The sequence below is a fragment of the Onthophagus taurus genome, chromosome 11, assembly GCF_036711975.1.
Source record: "Onthophagus taurus isolate NC chromosome 11, IU_Otau_3.0, whole genome shotgun sequence".
Lineage (NCBI taxonomy): Eukaryota > Metazoa > Arthropoda > Insecta > Coleoptera > Scarabaeidae > Onthophagus > Onthophagus taurus.
Window position 1 is genome coordinate 33,784,318 of NC_091976.1, and position 18,657 is coordinate 33,802,974.

The following is an 18,657-nucleotide window of genomic DNA, read 5'->3' on the forward strand; positions in this document are numbered from 1 at the left end:
CCTATAGTATTTTTTATTACTTGTCTTGTTATTTTATGTATTTGTTTTATTTTTTCTGTTAGCGTTGTCGTTAAAATTAAATTTATTGTTTTGTATTATCTTTTATTAAATCAACTACAACAAATTAAAAGGGGATTTACCTAATCTACACTTAGAAATGTTACATACATAATATTTATGACGGCTCAGTTCGATTTGCACTTGTCATGGCCGACTTAGATTTTTTTTTTTTTAGTGTTATTGAAATCGGAAGCTAACATTTTTGCATTTAACACGAAAACGGTGATTTTTATCAATATTATCTAAGAGTAATAAAAGTTTCTAAAATAAATTTTCTATTAGAAACTGTAAAAATAAATGTAGGGTTACGATCGAATAAAAAAGTTCTGAGCAAACAAATTTTAGGAACACCTGTATAGCATTGTTCCCGCGGACCGATCCAACTTATAAATTACCCAATGGTTTTACGTGATATTAGTTTATACCATAAATAGTGTTTAAGATATTTAGAAAAATGTGTTAAAATTTCATAACTTTGATGGCCTGTATCTTCGAAATTTGAGGACTTTTACTAATTTTTTTTACATGAATCGTTATCATTGTCACTCTAGTATATGTGGTTAAATTTGTTCCCGGAGTCACCGAAACACCCTGTATACCTATATAATATTCAAATTTAGATCAATTTTTTTTGTAAGTGTTAAACTTTTCTTCTTCAATAAAAAATAATGAAAAGGGTCGTCGTCTAAAGCACGCAATTCTTGCAGACGCCGTTTGCGATAGTGTCCGTTGCCTGGTGACGTTATCGATCTGCAATATGATGACGACGTAGTCGACAGAAACGGCGCGTTAAGCGGTGGCGGCGGCAACCCTGGCGGTAGTGCCAAGAAACCAGATTTTTAAAAGGAATTATTGTGGACGGCGCCACCGACGCACCCGACGTCGCCCGTCGCGGCGCCCCCAATTCTAGAACAAATCGTGCACTACCCCTTAATTAAGCAAATTTACCCTTATTTGACGATTTCACTACTTTTAGAAGCAAACACCAAAAGATAAACTTAATAATAATGAAATCGTCTATTTTGTTAGATTAAATTAGCTGACGTGAATGAAATATATTATTATAATTTGTAATATGCCAATAATAGGTGATCGGTCTAGTTATGTAATTAATTTAATAATATCCAATAATATCCGATCGTAGCATGTTTTGCACCTCATTTCGAACGCTAATTTATATAACATTGAGCAAATTTGTTTTTGAATTGAGGACTGAAATAATAAATCGGCGTCCATTTGTTAATGCGAATAAATAATGTTAATATTTATGCCAATAATGACATCAATCTTAATATGTATCATTCCTCTTTAATAATATTCCTTAATAAAAATCATCCCTTGTTCGATATTCCGGTAGAACCAACATTTATAGGGAAGATATCGGCGTAAGTAGAATACATATTTCATGGTTCGATAAGTCCTATTTCCATAGTGCCTGAAGTCGTGACTTCATTGCATATCTTCCTTACTACCTCTTATACTTGTGAATAATTTTAAATCATGTCTATTTTAATTGATTTTTTTAATAAGTAAAAAAATAAACATAATTAAGTAAATGCGCACCCAACCTTGCCCAAAGTAACGAGAGAATGACCCCGGTAATCAAGATGAATTAAGGCACTCCTGGGTAATTGTGCTATAAACTAGATTAATGAGAAAATTTTACAACGAACAACCGAACCGCGAGAGTTTTAAATTTTAAAGGTTGCCATATTTTTTAAGAAACAATTTTTTTATCAAAAAGAAAATTAAAAAAAAGTTACAAATAAACTCCACATAGATTCACAAAAGTCCGGACTCCCGACGAAGTGCATTCCAATTCTTCTTGGGGAAAAAATCGTCCGTTGCAAATACCCTGTGCAATGCCTCTACGTCCATCTCTCCAACCGCACTTCCTAACCAACGACGTACGTCCAAACTTGTATCTCACTACTTTTTACAGGACTGAACTTGCCCAATTGAAATTTTTTTATTAATAAAAAATTAATTATGTATAAAATATGAATATATTAACATTTCAATACACACGAAAAGTCTAGTGCTAGATACCAAACGTTAAAGGAATTGGCACAGAAAATAAATTGTCCGCAGTGTTAAGGAGGCAAAAATTAATCTAATCAGTATTATGTTGTTCTGTTGCAACGTTCTGCTCATCTTGGGGTTAATAGGGTTTTTTGACTCTTCTGGAACTTACATTACATTACATTACATAGAATACATATCGGGTAGGCGGACCAACCAACCTTGCACCGCGACCCTAAGGATCTATTGTACCCCGATAGATATCGTTATCAAATTTCACCGTGCAGTCCAATGCTCTTAACGAACATTAATACCTTGCTCGGCGAAAGGTCATTCAGATCTTTTGAGGAGATAAACTGCGACCCAAAAATCGAGAATCTGATACGGTTAACGGCAGGGCAGTGGCATAAAACATGCTCAACCGTCTCTGCTTCCTCCGCACATAGTCGGCATTCAACATCGTCGGCTAAACCCAACAAGTTGAGGTGTGCTTTTAATCGGCAGTGCCCATTAGAACTTTTATGCTACTACGGGCAAGTCCTAAAATATTCCCGGGTCTCATTCCAGGAGAACTGGTCCACAGTAGGCGAAGTCTCTCTTCAGCCCACAGTCCAATCCTATATTTGGCCATCGCAAATGATACACCAACTGCTGGTTCCGGCCTCACAAACGCTTCAGCACTGCCATCTCGTGCTAGCTTATCTGCCGCTTCATTGCCAGCAACCCCAGAGTGACCCGGGACCCAGATCAGAGAGACTCTGTTATCACAACTCAGTGTGTTTAATGTTCTCTTACAATCATTAACCAGAGCCGACACCGTTTTCACGGCTTGCAGCGCCTGGAGAGCGGCTTGACTGTCAGAGAAAATTCGTACTGTCATGTTCTTCACCCCTCTTTCAAGAAGGATTTTAGCACCCATGTCAATAGCAAATACTTTCGCCTGGAATACAGTACAGTACGTACCCAGGCTGTAGGCTTGCTCAATTCGAGGTGTCTGGCAGTATACTCCTGCTCCTACCCCTTCAGGCGTTTTTGATCCATCTGTGTACAAGCAAATGTCTGCCCGAACCAGAGAATTTTCATTTTCGATCCAGGACTGCGGTTCAGGCAGTACAATCTGGTATCGAGCGTTAATCACTGATAGTGATACCGCCAAATCTGACGGCATTGATAGCACAGTATCAGTGCTTATAATGTCTTCCGCAGCCCATTGGTAGGACATGTCGGAACAGTTTTGAGCATATTGCTTAAATCTGTAAATGGTTGTTCTAGCCACTTTCTCTATATGCAAATGCAGAGGAGATAGGCCAAGCAGAACCTCCATTGCTAGAGTTGGCGTTGTGCCTATCGCACCAGAGATTGCCAATCCAGCTACTCGTTGAATTCGTGAAAGTTTACTGATAACTGAAGTCTGTCCGACTTTCCTATACCAGGCTGCTGCTCCGTATGTGATCATAGGTCTAACCACAGTCACATAGAGCCAGTACAGTCTTTCAGGGGTAAGACCCCAATTTTTTCCACAAAGACTGCGACAAGTCCACAAGGATAGTCTAGCTTTGTGCAAAACTCCCTGCAAATGTCCATTCCATGACAGGGTTTTGTCTAGGATTACTCCTAGATATTTGACTTCCTTTGAGAAAGGAATTTCTTCACCTTGGATAGTTGGGCGGATTAGTCCATCCAACTTTCGCTTCCTGGTGAAGGGCACAACAATTGTCTTTTGCGGGTTTATTGAGAGGTTCTCTCCCTTACACCAAGCGCAAATGGTATCTAGGGTCACCTGGAGGACTTTAGATATCCTCGGCAAACAGGTTCCTTTGACCATAACGACAATGTCATCAGCATAAGCTTGTATTTCCACACCAACGGCTTCGACTATCGCAATCAGATCGTCAACTAGGAGGGACCAAAGCAGGGGAGATAACACCCCTCCCTGCGGGCAGCCACCTCCCGGCCTGAAGCGTATCGTATCACCGTGGAGTGAAGTAGAAATTATTCTACTATCTAGCATATTGCGGATCCAACCCGCTATAGTTGCTTCCACTCCCCTGTCAAGAGCAGCTCTTTCAAGAGATTGTGGTATTGCGTTGTCGAACGCTCCCTCTATGTCCAGAAACGCACAAACCAAGATTTCTTTACCCTGCAGCGTCCTGGATACTCTACCAAGTAAGTTGTATAGAGCCAATTCTGCTAATCTTCTGGAACTTACTCAAATATGTAAATTGAAATATGGTGATGTAGTGTTAGTAACTTAGTTATTGATTAATGATTAACTCAATGGAAAAATTTAGTCAATATGTTATGCAATGTACTAAAAGCAGAAGACAAAGTTCGAACGTCCACATCAGACACAAATTCTCTTCTTCATCTTGGTTCTTTAGCCAAAATCGTGCTCTGGCCTCCCTTAACCTTTTCCTAGACTCAACCTTGTCCGACGCTGCTTTCTTCCAACTCCGAAGACCCAGAAGATTCCGTGCATCATCGTTTTTATGACCTTTCTGGAAGTTTTCCTATTCTCATCTTATATCCGACCCACTTCAGTCTTGTACTTTTATGAATTCCGAGAGGGTGAGATTTTTGAAAAGCTGATATAGCCTCATCTATGACACTCTGTATTTGTGTGTCCTTCTTAGAATTAATATCTTTGTATTCCTTGTATTTACATTCAATCTAGTTTGAGAGGATGCATTTTCTACTTCTGTCTTCTCAATTAAGCCTTCCTAATTCTTGTAATTCAGATATTAATTTGAAGTATCTGCAAGAATAATTCTTTCGATCTATCCGTTCACATGATCTTTTTTCTTCCTGCTGTACAATTTGTTCGTTCTTGTTGCCTTTTCTTTGTTGTACGTTCCATAAATCTCCTATGTACTCTGTACCTCTCTTCTATCGATTCTTTGTAGTCTTCATCAAACCATGATGCTCTTTTTTATCTTTCTTGTTTTCCTAATATTGATTCTGCAGTATCCATTACTTGAGTTGTATTAGATTGAGTACTTCAAAGTTTGCAAAATGTATCATAAATTTTAAATCAACCAGGATCATGATGCAAATCTAAGATGACTGAATTATTTTTAAGGTGGTGAGTCCTAGAAGCCTGAGTAATCCTTTGGAAGGTTGCCGTAATCAATTTCAATGGGAGACAGGATCAAAACTAACGTTCAGCAAAAAATTTCCTTGCTTTACGAAATAACCAAAAACTGCTCCATGCAGTTACTACAGAAAGTTAATGCTCAACAGAAGAATGTAAGGAGCAAGATTTAAGGGATATGCTGGAGAAGAGAGATCATTGACGTAGAAGAGCTTAGTATAAGTCATTAATAACTAAATTGAAACATAACATTTCAAAAGATATATATAGATAGAAAGAAGTTTATCTACCTAGTTTTTAAAGAAGTAATCATAACTTCGAATAGATTCATGCAAAATCAAGATTACATGGAATAAACTTTTTATTTCAGTTGATAAATTTGTATATTGCCTTAGTCCTGGCCTGAATCCCGGATTCTTTATTAAAGCACGGAAAGCGGGAGAGGGACGTTCAATGAGAGGCGCGAGCGGTTCGGAACCCACGTTTGCGCAGTTTCCCGTTGGTAGGTGGAGCTGCCGTCAGTGCCGAATACACCCATCGGGAACCAAGTCGTGTTTAGTGCAGTGATCCCACAGGGTGATTCCTCAACCGGCGGTTTAATTCGACCTGGGAAAAAGCTCCGGAGATGAACCGAATCCCAGCGGTCCTCGGGATCCTCCTCGTCGCCACTTCACCTAGCGTCACGGTAAGCTCTCAAAAATCGTTCTCCTGAAAACCGAATTCTGAAAAAAAAAACGTACAGCGTTCGACGGCTGTCATCATCGATTTTTTAGTTATACTTCGAAACCCCGTCCTGGACGTATTTCGCTCGAATTCGATACCAATCTCTTTTCGGAAACTGAAACTAAACAACCCGGGGGGAAACGTACTTTTTAAAAATCGGTTTTCATGAAACCGGTGTGAAAGTTCACCCACGCGCTCCTATAAAATCATAAAACGTTAAACTCGCACATGGAGAATTCTTTGACAATTTTTTTTTTAATTTAACACGAACATTGAGTGGACTAAAATTATTAATGTGTTTAAAATCGAATTGCTAAATCATCAAAACGTAATCGCGTAATTAAATTTGATCCGTTCTATTTGCTTTATGTGGTTAATATAGTTTTAATGAAGGTTAAAGTTGCGAATTATTTTATATTAAGTTTCAAAATTCTCGCATAATTGTTTTTATCTTCTATAACAGATTCAACTGGATCTTTTGATCTGTTTTAATTAAATCCGTGTTCCTAGGAAGGCCGGCAAAAGAAACCTCTTTGTAATCTCTTTACCGTTCGATCCGCTTTTTGCTCAAATTCAATAATGGGGGATTAATTAAATTGTAACGACGAATATTAAATTTATAAATAATCGGTTTTTTATTCAAACATAAACGAATTTTTTTTTGCGCAGTTTATATTAATATTTTTTTATTATTCAACGGGAATACTTAGAACGTGACTTCCTTCAGCAACGTTAGATGATCGTTCAAAACACGCAAAGGGGTTCGAATTTGTTAGACTGAGTCATAATCGTGTGTCACGTTTAATACTCCATGAAATTAGAGTTAAAAGATTTTTAAGCTTTGTCTTATTTTCTCGTTTCAAGACGCTTTTTTATCTTGAACCGTTCGGTTCTTGGAAGGACACAACATCAGGTATATTCGGTAGCATTCTTTCGAGATCTTTCGTAAAGTTGAATGACACAAACTGGATAATAAATGCAAAGAAGTAGTAATTTAGTTGGACGAAAAACACCTGCTTCGAACAGTTGGGGAGGAAGTTAAAAGTTAAGTAAGAGCACGCAGGTGAAAAAGCCTTTTTTATCGTAAAAATCAATATTTCGTAATTCATCTCAATGTAGGTTGGTGTTGTGTAGATAACTAATTTAAATGCAAAACTTCTGTCCGAGGCTCGGACATGTAATCCCAAAACGCATAAATCAACTGCTTATGGTATGTACTCGAAACCAATGCAAAGACCAGGAATCTTCATCGGATTTAACATAGACGTAAATTGTACACGAAATAATTTAAACGCTTGGTTACTTAATTATCTCGTAATTTGCCGTAAAAGTCGTATTTATAACCCGAATGGTTCGCGATAAATTCCGATTAATGAACCACAAAAAGTATTAAACAATGTTGATTTGAATAACGTTTCGTGAATTAGCTTGGTCATTTGCGGTCAACGTAACGGCAAACACAACAGAAATAGTTTTCGCGCTAACGGATGAATACAGATTTGAATGTGCTCGAGATCGGGCGAAATAAGGTAGAGCCGTGTTCGATTTTCCATCAATTCTGTAATGGGTAGCCTGTAATCCCGGTAAACTTTCGGCCCAATTAGCGAACGCGTGTGCCCAGTACGTTCCGGGTCAATTAAGTCGAATTCCGGAAAAGCTCGCAAACAATAATCGCGGTCGTTTACTTAAGCCGATTATCTGATTGCCAGGTATACAGATGGGAAAATGCAAAATTGCAAATAGTTGTGTATAATCCCACTCAAACTCTTTAAATTACAATCTACCGGTTTATTATGTTAATTTTTCTAAATATTCGCTTCATATTTACAGAATTATAATTTAAAAACATGATGATTCCGACACAATCTTTTAAAGACTCATTATGACTCCTAGGAGTGGTTCATTACATTTATCATATCCATTTTTGCCGATGACAAATAATTTTCAAGGATATGAAGTAAAATTTGAATTATCGATTCTTAGGGATTTTCTAAACGATGATGGAAACAAACTTTATCAAAAAAAAATGTTTGAAATTAATCCAGGAAACGAATGGTATATACGATTTTTTTCCATCTGCGATAATCCCTAATTTATTAAACTTCGAAACCGCAAATGTCCAAAGTTGACGTTTTTGATACTAAAATTGCATCTTTGTTGAAAAATAAAACTGATGGAAACACGCTTTATGGATGAAAAATATTCCAAGATAACATAGAAAGTGTATACTTCACAACAATTTCTTCTATAAGCGATAATCGCTAACTTATAAGACTTCGAAACCGCAAATGTCCAAAGTTGCCGTTTTTGATGCTAAAATTGCGTCTTTGTTGAAAAGTAAAACTGATGGAAACACGCTTTATAGATGAAAAATGTTCCAAGTTAACATAGAAAGCGTTTACTACACAATAATCCCTTCTATCAGCAATAATCCCTAACTTATAAGGCTACGAAACCGCAAATACCTAAAGTTGGCGCTTTTGATACTAAAATTGCGTCTTTGTAGAAAAGTAAAACTGATGGAAACAAGTTTTGTGGATAAAAAATATTCCGAGTTAACACAAAAAGTGATTATTATACAGTAATTTCTTCTATAAGCTATAATCACTAACTTATAAGACTTCGAAACCGCAAATGTCCAAAGTTGCTGGATTTGATACTAAAATTGCATCTTTGTTGAAAAGTAAAACTGATGGAAACACGCTTTATAGATGAAAAATGTTGCAAGTTAACATAGAAAACGTTTACTACACAATAATCCCTTCTATCAGCAATAATCCCTAACTTATAAGGCTACGAAACCGCAAATACCTAAAGTTGGCGCTTTTGATACTAAAATTGCGTCTTTGTTGAAAAGTAAAACTGATGGAAACAAATTTTATGGATGAAAAATATTACAAGTTAACACAAAAAGTGATTATTATACAGTAATTTCTTCTATAAGCTATAATCACTAACTTATAAGACTTCGAAACCGCAAATGTCCAAAGTTGCCGTTTTTGATGCTAAAATTGCGTCTTTGTTGAAAAGTAAAACTGATGGAAACACGCTTTATAGATGAAAAATGTTGCAAGTTAACATAGAAAGCGTTTACTACACAATAATCCCTTCTATCAGCAATAATCCCTAACTTATAAGGCTATGAAACCGCAAATACCTAAAGTTGGCGCTTTTGATACTAAAATTGCGTCTTTGTAGAAAAGTAAAACTGATGGAAACAAGTTTTGTGGATAAAAAATATTCCGAGTTAACACAAAAAGTGATTATTATACAGTAATTTCTTCTATAAGCTATAATCACTAACTTATAAGACTTCGAAACCGCAAATGTCCAAAGTTGCTGTCTTTGATACTAAAATTGCATCTTTGTTGAAAAGTAAAACTGATGGAAACACGCTTTATAGATGAAAAATGTTCCAAGTTAACATAGAAAGCGTTTACTACACAATAATCCCTTCTATCAGCAATAATCCCTAACTTATAAGGCTACGAAACCGCAAATGCCTAAAGTTGGCGCTTTTGATACTAAAATTGCATCTTTGTTGAAAAGTAAAACTGATGGAAACAAGTTTTGTGGATAAAAAATATTCCGAGTTAACACAAAAAGTGATTATTATACAGTAATTTCTTCTATAAGCTATAATCACTAACTTATAAGACTTCGAAACCGCAAATGTCCAAAGTTGCCGTTTTTGATGCTAAAATTGCGTCTTTGTTGAAAAGTAAAACTGATGGAAACACGCTTTATAGATGAAAAATGTTCCAAGTTAACATAGAAAGCGTTTACTACACAATAATCCCTTCTATCAGCAATAATCCCTAACTTATAAGGCTACGAAATCGGAAATGCCTAAAGTTGGCGCTTTTGATACTAAAATTGCGTCTTTGTTGAAAAGTAAAACTGATGGAAACAAATTTTATTTATGAAAAATATTACAAGTTAACACAAAAAGCGATTACTACACAGTAATTTCTTCTATAAGCGATAATCCCTAACTTATAAGACTACGAAATCGCAAATATCTATAGTTTACGTTTTTAACATCAAAACTGATTTTGAAACAATACTATAAACGATAAAGAAATATTATATCGACAAAAATTATTCCAAATTGATCTAAAAAAGTCACAGTGAAAACAATTTTGTGCTATAAGCGGTATTTCCTAATTGATGGGCCTAAAAAGCTTAAAATCTCTAAAACTAACGGTTTTATTATAAAGTTAACTTTGACTCAAAAATTACAAACGATGGGAAAGTGTTTTGTCGATAAAAAAATATTCGAAATTAATCTAAACACTGTATAGTAAAAGCAATTTTTTGATATCAGCGGTAATAACTAATAACTTACTTACAAAGTTAAGAGAGCCCTAAAACTCCAAAATTGAGGTTTTTGGTGTTAAATTCTTTTTGAATCCGAAACTAAAAACGATGGAAAGAAACTTTTTGAATGAAAAATGTTCTAAATTAATCTAGAAAACGAATGGTGTATATAATTCTCTTCTATCAGCTGTGATTGCTAATTTATGAGAATTCTTATACTCAAAATTTTATGATTTTGTTGTTAAAATAAATTCTTGTATAGTTATAAAGACAGTTTAGGAATTTATATAACGGGCATTAGTATGGACCATTATAAGATTATTAATATAAATTCTGTATAAGTCAGTTTCGTAACTTCGAAAAAAAAATTAAATTATCTTAAATGAATTTGATGATTGACTTAACAACGCCTATCCCATCCTAATTATCGAGAGAAGGAATTGTATGCCAGATGTCGAGTCAACACTCAGCTCGACGGGATGGTAATGACACACTTTAGTCTACAAATAAATTTAGACTTCACACGTCGAATCCCACCCATAAATACAATTCGTTAGCCAACTAACATCTCTCTTTAATCTTTTTTATATTTAAATTAAATGAAATTGAATAAATCGTACTTCTATTCAAATATGTTTCGTCTATTTGTAATATATGTATAATTCAATTTATTTATTTTACAAGCCATAATAATTAATGAACGTAATGCAGTATGAAGGGAGCCGTCGTTTTGATGAATGAAGTCCTTTGTCTATTGTCGTGCGGCAAGTTTCTGAGAGAGGGGGGCGCATTCTAGGTCTTTACGTAACACGAAATGGGATGCTTATTCTGAGTCATCGCTGCAAGAACAACAGGAAAAAAAAATACTATGGGTTTATGCGTCTATGGGTTATTTTAAACCCGCAAAGTTTAAACCTTGTAGTAACTAACTGTGTACTAAGTCTAGTTAGTCAAAGTTAGAGAAACAACTCTGCATTGTGAACTGTTACAAAACTGGGAAGCGTTAACTCATGCACATTTACTACTTAGTTAGATAGAGTGTGTCCGAGGGGATCTCAGAATTATACTTGCAAACGTAACGGTTCTTAATATATGTTGTGGAATAATGGAAAATAATAAAACCCTTTTTATTATAACAACTCGATCGTTATGAATAATTTAAACCAAGTCCTAAATAAACAAGACCTTATAACTAACTAACAGGATAAAGTTACAACGCGAACTCAAATGAATTTATGACCGCAGCTTAACTTACTCTTTAACTTTAAAGAGAAGCGAATTAGGTTTCTTTAACTTTCCGTTACCGGATAATATTTGGTTCCGTGATTTATTCAGCAGTAGATACGCTGACCGCACTCTATTCATCAAGACTATCGCAACATCCATTGAGGTGTACGAAGTCATTTAATTTAGGACAAATTTACTTTGTTAGCGTTACATAGATACTAACAAAACAGTTTTATTATGTTTATAGAAGAGTATGTACACATTTGGATAGTTAACCTAGAAAAAGGTGTCTGTTAAATATCACTTAAGCTAACGTCTTGTAAATAAGATAAATACTTGGTTGGGAATGTTTATGCAAGATAACCTAGATTAACTTATTTAAACTGTTATTATTTATTGCAAAAATATTTTGAAGTCATATTATTATTGTATTATATTTAAATATAATAACTATATATACAGTGTGTTAATTAATTATCGTACCCGACGTCATCTTTACAAATATGCAACCAATATCGCAGTATTTTTATTGCAATGCGCAATTTGCGTACTGTAATATTGGTTGCATACTTGCAATGATGACGTAGAACTAGAAACTTTCGTGTTTACCCGTGCATCTTCAGAGTCTTTAAAATGCAAATTAAATTTTTTTTCATATAACGACATAATATAACGGGCACTTCTTTCGCCATATTAGTCCGTTATATCGCGGTTATAGTACAATGAAAATCTAAAGCGCGTGTGTTTGAAAATTGTGGTCCATTCCAATTTAGAAGTGAGGCGGGCCGATGTCGACGCGTAATGGTACTCCATTAAAAAACCAATTTCCCCGACAATTAACGAAATTTAAGCCTGTCAATTTGAGGACGCCGCCTCCACCATTTTACTACCCTCTAAAATCGTCGTCGCTTAGACCAAAAATGTGCTTTCACGAAATTAATAATTCACTCAACAACCCACCGAGTGGTAGTTAAATTGTTCTTTTTTACTATGTTTAAATTAAGTTCTTGTTTTAGTTGTTTTTTTTTTGAAGTTCTTAGATCTGTCGTAGTGATTTAATAGCTTGGAGTAAAACTTTGCGTTGGCGTACGAGTACCAACATAAACTATGTCCTCGTGACAATACCATCGCCTATAACCAACTAATAACAACTTGGTGGGTATAAATTAAACCGAAGCGACGTTTACTTGCAATTTGATGTGGTAAATTTTTTTAAATAAATTTGTCATTTAAGATAGTGTTGTACTAGGTCAGATAAACAAGACCATAAGTTTTCCTTTTCCGTTTTTATCGCGAACGGAGTTAATTTTACGAGCAGCTTTGGTAAAGCTCCTTTCACGGCGCGAGACTTGATTTACAACGTCCGTAGTAAGCCCATTCTTTAACGTGGTACCGTTACCTATACTTCATAAACCAAATTGATTGCTCCTCCCGTGTATCGCGGCGGCATTGTCCAAGGATAAACGGTAATCAATATGCTACCAGTGGGATTGAGTAAAAGAGGTAACGAAACGTGTAAAATATGAATACGAACCTATTTGCTCGACATAAAAGAAGCAACCGACCGTCTAGAGATCGAACGTAGTGCAGCTGCCACGACAATAAAGGATCTCGTAAAAGTTGATATGACCCTGGTGCGCGTTCGACGCCTTCGAGGACTATTAGGACATAGTTTCACGTATAAAATACAAGTGAAGGAAATATATTTTTGTACGAATGCATAATAATAATAATACAATAAACAACGTGTAAGAATAAGCTAGTGGGCTATTCTAACATCAAAGGTTGAGTGTAATATAAACACAATGGAGGTAAACGCGGGTTGAAATTAACTCAATTTCGTACCTTTGTAACTTTAAAGAGTAAGCGAGGCATGCCTAATAAGGAACGTTTTCAATTTATAAAACGACAACAAGATCCAGTTGTGTCCCAGATTTTAAAGTATGAAAAATAAAGTAATAAATGGGACAAAGAATCTATATCGTTATCAAGAAACAAATAGAGATTTCCGGATTTTACAAAGAAGCAGCAAAACGGTGAGTGGACCACGTCGTTTTTCGTGGGAAACCGGCGGCCGATCGGGCTTCTGTTTCAGTAGGACGATTGCGCATTGTGCCCGCGCTGCAAACACCATATTGATCAAAGGGCCTGCGACGAGAGAGCGTATCCAAGGAAATGCGAATGTAAACATGCGGAAGGACGGTGACGACGTCGCGGTCGCCTTTTGGCAGCACACGGAGGACAACCGAACTAACCGCGAGGATGACGACAAAAAGAGACGACGAATGGACATCATTTTAATAATAGAGCGACATGTCAACGCCATCTTTCAAAACACAATTCTTAAAAAAATGTATTTCATTACTCAATACTTCCTATGATTATTATAAATTAAACCGTCGTATTAATTCCAAACGGTAATTAACAATAATTAATTCGACGTTAATTGAGAGTTAACTCTGAATAATGTCGCGGTAAATCAAAAATGAGTTTTATAAAATTTAATCGAACACTAATCGTTAATAATTTCCACATCTTCGTCCAATACTAATCAACGTTCAAACAAATGTTAATCGAGAGTTAACTTCGAGTTAATGTCGCAATAGATATCTATAAAATCGTAATCAAGCATTAATCGATCGAAAATGTCGTTAACTACTACCAAAACAATCCAATATTAATCAACGCTTGACGTAACATTAATCGAGAGTTAACTTTGAGTTAATTTTGCAATAAATTAAAAATTAGTTTTATAAAAATTGAAATTTAAGTTTAATATTAATGTCTAATCTGACGTTAATCGAGTGTTAATTTTGAGTTAAGGTTCCAATAAATCAATAATGAGTTTTATAAAACTTTAATTATCTAATCAATGCTTAACCTGGTGTTAATCGAGTATTATCTAGTAATTTAATTAAAAATTAATTTATGGATATATAGAAAATAAATAAAAAAATCGGAATCAAATTAATGAAAATTAAAACTTTATTTTCGAGCCACTAAAACTAGATTAAATTTGCATTAAAACGCTTTATATTTGGTCATTATACCTCAATTGGTATTTGAGAAATCGCATTTTAAAGTTCCCCTTTTATTGACTCCATGATTAATAAACGAGTTAAATTAACAATTTATAATTTCGGTGTTTACAAAAATTAAGAAAATATTTTTGTGGCACTAAAATTAAATTAAATTTCCTTTAAAATGCGATATTTCAATTAGTTGTTGAGATACGACTTTTTTAATTATCTCCTTCGAACCTAGTTAACTATTAATGTATTCCTGAAACTAAACGCAACTCGACCAAGTTTTTTATATCATTGTCTTTCTTATGCAAAGAGTTCCAGGAAGTCTAAGTCTTGAGGATATTAGGGGCAATATGCAGCTAAGTCTACCGAGAGTTTTCTTGGGAGAAGTTCTTGTGTTTACTTTAGGCTAATTGGTACGCATGGTCTTTGATGTTTATAATAAATATTTCGTTGCTCTATTCTATGTTCGTAGATAAACTCGGGGTGTTCTAGAGTTGTCTATGCGATGTATGTATAAATCAAAGACGGTAGTTTTAGTTGTTTTTCAGCGTTAGATTGTTGTATATTTTCCATTGAACTAAAACTAGAAGTAACACCAAGTAAGACCTAGAACTAGAAAGTTTCGGGTTTACCCGTAATTCTCTTAAAACGGCTAAACCCGAATGTTTCTAATTCTAGGTCTAGTGTTAGTTTTAGTGACAGTGCTAGTTACACTAGATATTACTTATATATATATATATATATATATATATATATATATGTATATAATTATATATATTTTTTATTGTTATATATTTTTATTGAACTAAAACTAGAACTAAACCCACATGTTTTTAGTTCTAGGTCTAGTGATAGTTATAAAGCTAAACCTAGAACTAACACTAGATAGACCGAGAACTAGAAACATTCGGGTTTAGCCGCAAGTCTTTCAAGACGGCTAAACCCGAATGATTCTAGTTCTAGGTCTGGCGTTAGTTCTAGTGATAATTCTAGTGTAAAACTAGAACTAACACTAGACTTAGAACTAGAAACATTCGGGTTTAGCCGCAAGTCTTTCAAGACGGCTAAACCCGAATGATTCTAGTTGTATGTCTTGTGTTAGTTCTAGTGATAATTCTAGTGTAAAACTAGAACTAACACTAGACCTAGAACATTAGACTTAGAACTAGAAACATTCAGATTTAGCCGCACGTCTCTTAACACGGCTAAACCCGAATGATTCTAGTTCTAGGTCTGGTGTTAGTTCTAGTGATAATTCTAGTGTAAAACTAGAACTAACACTAGACCGAGAACTAGAAACATTCGGGTTTAGCCGCAAGTCTTTCAAGACGGCTAAACCCGAATGATTCTAGTTGTAGGTCTTGTGTTAGTTCTAGTGATAATTCTAGTGTAAAACTAGAACTAACACTAGACCTAGAACATTAGACTTAGAACTAGAAACATTCAGATTTAGCCGCACGTCTCTTAAGACGGCTAAACCTGAATGATTCTAGTTCTAGGTCTGGTGTTAGTTCTAGTGATAATTCTAGTGTAAAACTAGAACTAACACTAGACCGAGAACTAGAAACATTCGGGTTTAGCCGCAAGTCTTTCAAGACGGCTAAACCCGAATGATTCTAGTTCTAGGTCTGGTGTCAGTTCTAGTGATAATTGTAGTGTAAAACTAGAACTAACACTAGACCTAGAACTAAAATTATTTGGGTTTAGCCGTCTTGAGGAACGTGCAGCTAAACCCAAATGATTCTAGGTATAGTATTAGTTCTAGTGACAGTGTAGGTGTAAAACTAGAACTAACACTTTCAAGTTTCGGGTTTAGAAACTTTCTAGTTCTAGGTCTAGTATTAGTTCTAGTTTTAATTCTTACTCAGCGTTAGCTTGTTGTGTATTTTTATTGAATTAAAAGTGCAAGCATCACTAGACCTGGAACTTGAAAGTTTCGGGTTTAGCCGTGCGTCTTCAGGCGCATTGTGTCTCAAAATCTTTGATATCTCTAATAAATATTTCGTCAATTTTTTCAATTTCTTTTTAACGTTACAAATTTTTATGGTAAATAGTAATAAATAAGCGTTTATTTGATGATCTAAAGTTGGGATGTCACCGAGGACGTGTAAAAAAAACTTCATACAAACGACAGGATTCATGCTGTGGAGTGTAGATTTATAGTCCTGATAAATTGGGTGCGCTGTGCAGTACGGGTATAGTTTATAAGCGAGGCGGAATGAGCGATATTTAGATAGCGTCAGCTATGCACAGTGCGTATGGTGACCCACAGCGGCGTGGGAGGATAAATTAACAGCGCAGTTACGTGAAACCAATGCGAGGGGGCGCCCCATCTAATGAATTGCCGTAAAGGGATTTAATCCACAAAGTAATGCTCATCCCCGGGGGTGATTTTTTTATTCAATATTGGATTAAAAATGTTCCCCCGCTAAACGTTATCGGTAAGAATTGAATGAGGATGTTAACGGAGTCGGCTACTCATTGTCCTGCGATCGGAAACTATGTTATCCCGCACAAATGGCTTGGTACAATGTATGGCGTCGCGACGCAGAACTACAATGTGCTAGCATCGACCGTGACAGCAGTTCGATTTTATTCCGACATCGCTATAAATATACATTTTCACCGGCGCGGCGCGGTGCACCAGTCCGATTTGAATATTTCAAAACGTCAACGCATTGTTCGTCACGTACGTGTGCTTTATACTAGAAATGAGATGGCGGTTTGATGTCCAACGTTGGTTTCTTACGCGTCGCGACGCTTCATCTATACATGTATAGAGGGAACTTAATTAAATTTGTCCGGTCTAATTAACGCCGGTGCCGGTAATGCAGAGCTTCCTAATTGACAAACTTTACCTAGAGTTCACATGAAGGTTAATTACCTGTCGGGCGTGAAGACTAAGTGAAAATAAATGTAGGGCAAACAAAAATTTTAAAGCAATTTTACAGATGTAAACTTAGGAAGATTTCAAAGTTTCAATAAAATAAGTTGGCTTGTCGTTTTTTGCTCACCCTCGGATGATTTATCTTTCAGCAGAAATTTAATAAGCATCGAGGGTGGTCGTTTTTAGAGACTGAAAATGTCTAGAAAGGCAGAGTTATAAACGGACTTTCTATTCCCGGTGGTGACAAGCTTCTCTCGGAGGAGGTAACGTGGTTATCTTTAGAACGTGATGATCCAATTTGTCTTGAAGAATGGATTCGATGAAGAGTACGGTGGTAAACTAAATAAGACGTATATATTTCAGTTAGCGAACCCTGAAATGCGTTCTGCAGACGAAGGATTTCTAAAAGGGAGGGCGTAGAGTACACAAGACGGCGCGAATCTTAGTTTACTTAACGTTCTCAGAGGTGTCGACAAGACTACATCCAATTTGCGAGTCGGAGCAAGCAGCTCCTTCTGAAACAGAGTATAATGCGAAATTGCGCCTGATTAAGGAGGCTGAAAACTGGGTCGCGATAGCCCAAGCGACGAATCCCTCTTGGAATAAATTCTTCCCGGTCTAATTGAAAGTGTCTTGCGTGCCTCGATTACATCAAGGGGATATTGTAATCTATTTTTAGCGTTAATTAAGTGCCCGCCTTCGTTTCAGAAATCCGACAAATTACCGCTCTTTCTTAGTTTCGGAAATTTAGGAAAATTTAATGCACCGCTGCAAGGGGAAATCTCTTAATGGAACAAATTTATGTTTATTTTATTCGAAACGCAAAGTTCGTGACGTTGTGAGATACATTAGGAAATTGCGTCGTTATGTAATCTACAAAAATCTTTAAGAAAAGGGCGTTGTGTAACGAAATAATAAAAGTATATCGACACGGCGCTATTTCATGCCATCTCCAACCCCTTTTTGTCACTTTTTACACTCGAAGGATTATTAGATATATATCGCGCATAAAAACGTTGAAAAATGGCAGCAGACCTCATCAATTTCCTTGTGTTGGACACGCGAGATGCGGTATTCATGTGGAAATTGCTTTTATTACCGATGTTATGTATGCAAAACGTGTTTGTTTTATATACCCCCTTTTTAATCTTATATAATATAAATAAATTACATTTAAGTAAATATGGTTCAAAGATTTAACAGATTATTACGTTACGTCATTTAATAAATGTTGAATCTTGAATATGAATTTAACACAAAGAACATTTTATTGCGACTTTTTTGTATAATTGTAACAT

The 18,657-nt window shown here is 35.6% G+C and overlaps 1 protein-coding gene across 1 annotated transcript in view; it reads left to right on the forward strand.

The window, feature by feature from the left end:
- Positions 1–5,616: 5,616 nt before the first annotated feature.
- Positions 5,617–18,657, forward strand: part of LOC111423570 (amyloid-beta-like protein) — a 52,057-nt gene continuing 39,016 nt past the window's right edge. Inside the window, exon 1 of the mRNA XM_023056827.2 lies at positions 5,617–5,858. Within this exon, the coding sequence (XP_022912595.1) occupies positions 5,799–5,858 (60 nt within the window). The 5' untranslated portion in view covers positions 5,617–5,798. The remainder of the gene's footprint in view (positions 5,859–18,657) is intronic.